This window comes from Oncorhynchus clarkii, chromosome 24 (assembly GCF_045791955.1).
Source record: "Oncorhynchus clarkii lewisi isolate Uvic-CL-2024 chromosome 24, UVic_Ocla_1.0, whole genome shotgun sequence".
Taxonomy (NCBI): Eukaryota; Metazoa; Chordata; class Actinopteri; order Salmoniformes; family Salmonidae; genus Oncorhynchus; species Oncorhynchus clarkii.
In genome coordinates, this window is record NC_092170.1 from 33,043,233 (window position 1) to 33,048,637 (window position 5,405).

General features: G+C 39.9%; 1 protein-coding gene across 1 annotated transcript; it reads right to left on the reverse strand.

Annotated features, from left to right (window-relative positions):
* Nucleotides 1–2,952: 2,952 nt before the first annotated feature.
* Nucleotides 2,953–3,735, reverse strand: LOC139382410 (low choriolytic enzyme-like). Its single transcript, XM_071126437.1, has one exon. It carries the CDS (start codon nucleotides 3,733–3,735, stop codon nucleotides 2,953–2,955), a length of 783 nt encoding a protein of 260 aa, XP_070982538.1.
* Between the last annotated feature and the right edge of the window lie 1,670 nt (nucleotides 3,736–5,405).

The window sequence follows — 5,405 nt, forward strand, 5'->3', positions numbered from 1 at the left end:
AAATTGTTTATAGAAAAACATAATTCCATATGAAGTGGAAATATACTGTGGTATTGTACGACATTTGAGTCATTTAGCAGATGCTCTTATCCAGAGCAACTTACAGTAGTGAGTGCATCCATTTTCATAACAGTCCCCCACGGGAATCGAACCCACAACCCTGACATTGCAAGTACCATGCTCTACCAACTGATCTAAAGAAATTGTAAAAAAACAAAAAAAACAACGTCAAGCCTCCATTTAGCACTGAGATACAACAATGCTATTACAACGAACATGTTATAGCTACCATAAAAAGAAATACATGAGAAAATACCACGAGATGCATCTTAAAAGGAAGTTTCACAATCTTTCACCTTCATATTCATCATCTCCAGCACCAGCCCAACATCAACATATGTGAAAAAGGCACTTTTCCATGGTTCTGTAGTAAAATAGATAGAGGGAATACGTGTTTCCAATGAGATCATCAACCAATTAGTAGACAATTAGTAGTCAATGCCTCCACAAAACTGGTTAAAATCACATGATGCACACCGATGATGTCATTGGTATCATTGGTCATTGGTATGCTGCTCAAAGAGCTCGCTAACAGGCACATGGCAGCCATCCACTGAGGGAGCTCAGGGCTCTGACTGAGGCTGTTAGGGCTCAGCTCAGGTCTTCTGTAGGCACCCCTATGTTAACTCTGAGGAGGCCACATTAATTCACATAAAGCCGTGCTAGCATGTTTAAATAATTCTGGCTCTAGTTTGGCTGTGTCAAAGTAGTCATTGATCAATTCAGTCTTTGAATTTAGGCATCACATCACATTTATTCTGCTGGACAGTGATAATCTTCTGGTAGCCCCAGTCCATGGCTATTCCCTATTCCCTGCTGGAATGTGTTGTTTATTTCAAAACGATCCGCTGTCCAATCACCAACAGTACAGCAGTCTCCATTGTTGCCTAATCCCTGCCATACAGCTGCTCCAGAAAGATTAACACATAAAAATAAAAACATCTAAACACAGTAAATAAATAAATATAGGTTTGATCGACAAGAAAATCAGCTCCATGGATAAAACAAAAGGTAACTGTTTGTTTTGTAAAACCTGCAGAGGGAGAAAAAAATCACAGTGCTTCAGCCTTGGGAAGGACTCACAGAATCTCAAATTCTATTGGTCTTGAAAGGGCATGCTTCATTTTCAGAGGGGAAAAATGACGATTCTTCTGCAGAAATGAATCTCTGCTGACAGGTTAGTCACTCCGTGTCCTGTCCCTTGCTGGTATGTGGTTAGAGTAAAACTGGTTAATAAATTGTTCATCATCACCGATAGATCACTGGAGCAGAGACGTGGCCTGACTCTCTATGTCGGCTGATGTAACATTTCATTATTGGACTTGTTGTGTGATGCTTTATTTCATGCTGCATCTACTGGAAACTCAATTAGACACAGAGGTAATGGATTACTGCTATAGGAATGTCATCACAACAGGAGGACTTCACGTTAGGTCCCGTATGGAGAAATAACACAGGGCTTTGAAATATCGTTTTCCAACTACTGTGTCTCCCTGTTTCCTACCTTTCCAATATAATATGTCAGTAATATGCTATTTAATCAAATGAACAAAAGCCTGTTATTCTTTTCCTCTAAATCAATGCAATCAACGTCATTGACAGCCAGTGGCCATGCGGTGTAGGCGTTGGTTAACCACACAACTGTAAACAGTAAAGTCTCCCATACTCAGTGCTTGACTTGAGCTCATCGGAACTGAATACCGGCACTAAACATGTTCTACTACTCGTGTTCCTGCACCTCCTATACAATATCAGCTCAGAAGTATTGAGGAGTTCCTGCACCTAAATATAAACGGTACCGGCTCCCTAAATGAGTACCGGTACCCGTTTCAGTCCAAGTCAAGCCCTGCCCATATTGTACTCCTATTAATTCAGTTCATGTTCATGTTCAGTTCATGTTCATGTTCATGTTCATCTTCATGTTCAGTTCATGTTCATGTTCATGTTCAGTTCATGTTCAGTTAATGTTCATGTTCATGTTCATGTTCAGTTAATGTTCATGTTCATGTTCATGTTCATGTTCAGTTCATGTTCATGTTCATGTTCAGATCATGTTCATGTTCATGTTCATGTTCAGTTCATGTTCATGTTCATGTTCAGTTAATGTTCATGTTCAGTTAATATTCATGTTCATGTTCAGTTCATGTTCATGTTCATGTTCATGTTCAGTTCATGTTCATGTTCATGTTCAGTTAATGTTCATGTTCATGTTCAGTTAATGTTCATGTTCATGTTCAGTTCATGTTAATGTTCATGTTCAGTTAATGTTCATGTTCATGTTCAGTTAATGTTCATGTTCATGTTCAGTTCATGTTCATGTTCATGTTCAGTTAATGTTCATTTTTATGTTCAGTTAATGTTCATGTTTAGTTAATGTTCAGTTCATTTTCATGTTCATGTTCATGTTCAGTTAATGTTCATGTTCAGTTCATGTTCATGTTCATGTTCAGTTCATGTTCATGTTCAGTTCATGTTCATGTTCAGTTAATGTTCATGTTCATGTAAGAATTGCAGCCTCTCTTCTCTCATCAGTTCATCTCTCTAGATGAACATCACACCACCCACCTCATTAATGACAGAAAAGGATGATGATATTTTTAGATGAATTACTTAAATAGGACTAATGTTAGAACAATCTGCAGTTGGACCTCTTCGGAATAACACCAACCACCAAGATCTGCAGTTAATAATTACAGTACCCAATCAAATTGATAAATATCCCACTCATAATTATCAAACTCATGCACTTTTTAAAACCATAACCACGCTTTATTACCACCCAGGATTACTAAAAGGATACACACAAACACACAAACACATAATTAAACATCAGTCAGCACATGGAAGTATACACTATTCAACTTAACTAATTTTCACATGTGGCTCTTCCTCTTAGCATTGGTAGAGCTTGTTGACTCTCAGGACATCAATGTCGGACATGCCCTGTCTCTGTCCGATGGCCACAGATGGGTCTGGGACGGGAGTGATGGTTTCCTTTCCGTAGTTGTTAGTGAAAGCGGTTCTATCATAGTGCATGACAGAGGAGTAGTCGTATGCAGTATTCAGGTTGTTGGTGTCCTGTTTCTGGAAGTTATCGATGGCGTAGTTATAGATGTATTGCCAGTTGATCCTGATATACTGGTCACGGTCACTCCTGTTGTGCTCGTGGTGGAAGCCCAGGGAGTGAAGCAGCTCATGCTGGATGATACCATGTTGAACACAGCCAAACTGTGCAAGAGACAATGTCTGCCTGTCCCCAACAGTCCCCATGGAACTGAAACACCCGCCACTGCTCTGAATGTCCAGGTAGGCAGTCTGTCTCCGACGTGGGATGAAGCGGATGCAGGTCTTGCCATGGAAGTACTTCATGGATGTCTCAATCGTCTCTACCTCCAAGCTGGAATATACATTGCTGAGGATGTACGGCACGTACACCAAGCCGTCAATCGACTTCCTCCACAGACAGCTGTACTGGCTGCTAAAGCACTTCATGGCGTTCCTGGTTCTAGGAGCCAGAATGTCTCCTTCCAGCAGAAGCTCATTAGTTCCATTGTTGGACACCAGGATCGTTGAAGTGATGGACACATGGTCCAGCTCATCATGGATCTCATTTCCACTGGCCTGTGATAGGCCCAGAAGCAGCAGCAGCAGGCTAAGAGTGGGCCTGTGGTCCATCTTTCATAAAAGTTTGGAGACACTTTGGATGGGTCCTTGGCTTTAGCTGTAGAGATTCCTTAGATTACTCCTTCACCAAAGCTTAATGCCAGTGTTCTGTCAGAGCTGAGTTTATATACAACTGTCCCATAGGTGTGACTGTGTAGGATTAAGGGTTGGGGATGACGCTCACTGTCTTGGAAAAACAACCAGAGGGAGTACTCCACTAACTAACCCACTGTTTTAACAATGGGTTAATCCTTGTGGGTCAAATTACATTAAACTTATATTTTTTAAGGTAGAAGTTGTCTCCAGTCCAACCACATATCCTGGATCAGATTACCTCATCGTCCAATAATAACATTAACCATAAAGGGGATCAGATTACATCACCGTCCAATAATAACATGAACCATAAGGGGGATCAGATTACATCATCGTCCGATAATAACATTAACCATAAAGAGGATCAGATTACATCACCGTCCAATAATAACATTAACCATAAGGCGGATCAGATTACATCACCGTCCAATAATAACATTAACCATAAGGGGGATCAGATTACCTCATCGTCCAATAATAACATTAACCATAAGGGGGATCAGATTACATCATTGTCCAATAATAACATTAACCATAACGGGGATCAGAAAGTATCTGACCCCAGATCAGTGGTTAGGGACAAACTATATCTAGTCCATTGCTTTGGAGCACAAGTTTGTTTTACATTGGGTGTGACAAGCTTAACAAGATGGATCTCACTTAGTTGTGTTGTTTTAAAACAACCAGTAGAGCTCAATTATGTGAGTATATAATCATATTAATTTGGGTAGCTCATGCACTTAAAATCCCCAAACTCCCTCTACAAAAGGACTTAACCTTCAATGATGCTGTGGTGCAAGCTGTGTGTTGGCTTTCCTAATGCTATGCATTTAGTGAGATTCCTAGCATATTAGCACACTATTTACCACCTGTCACTTAACATACACAGATTAGAAGACGCTGTGTGTATAAATACCGGTGTGCTTGAGTGAGTGCATGTATAGAAACAGATTGTGAGAGAGTATGAGGGAGAGAGCTCTAGTTGTATTACTTGGTTACTAATGAAATGTTGTGACTGATTAATTATGTTTATGTTAGAATCATTAATAATTCCCATGCTGTTATTTGAACTTCGGTGCACATAGTGAATTGTGATGATAAATGACAGGACCATACGCTGTTTGTTCACATAACACCTCTGCACAACACTAATAAATCAAAGTAGGCTGGAAAAGGCTGACAAATTATTGTGACACGGGGTCAGGTAAGAAAATGAAATGAAAACAAAATGAAACAGTTAGGACATAATATGCTTGAGTAGTCATTTTGTGTCAAAATCTATTAAACAAACAATAGTTAGTTGTTTAAGCCTCCCTTTTTCGCTTGTAAAGTAGACATTTTCAATAGAGAACTTCTTATAAAATATAGATGAACTATCAGATGATTTCTTGTTTATTATGCACAAATGATGTTAACCACTGTGTTGATTACTCATGATTCATGAACAGAAGCACAGGACAAGCCCAGCAGGTTGAGAAGGGGGAGTTGTTAGAGACAGGAAAACGGGTAGAGCCAGGCATCTGACTGTGTACAGGGATTTAAAAATCCGATGAAATGTGACATCCAGCCCTGGATTGGAGTAGAGC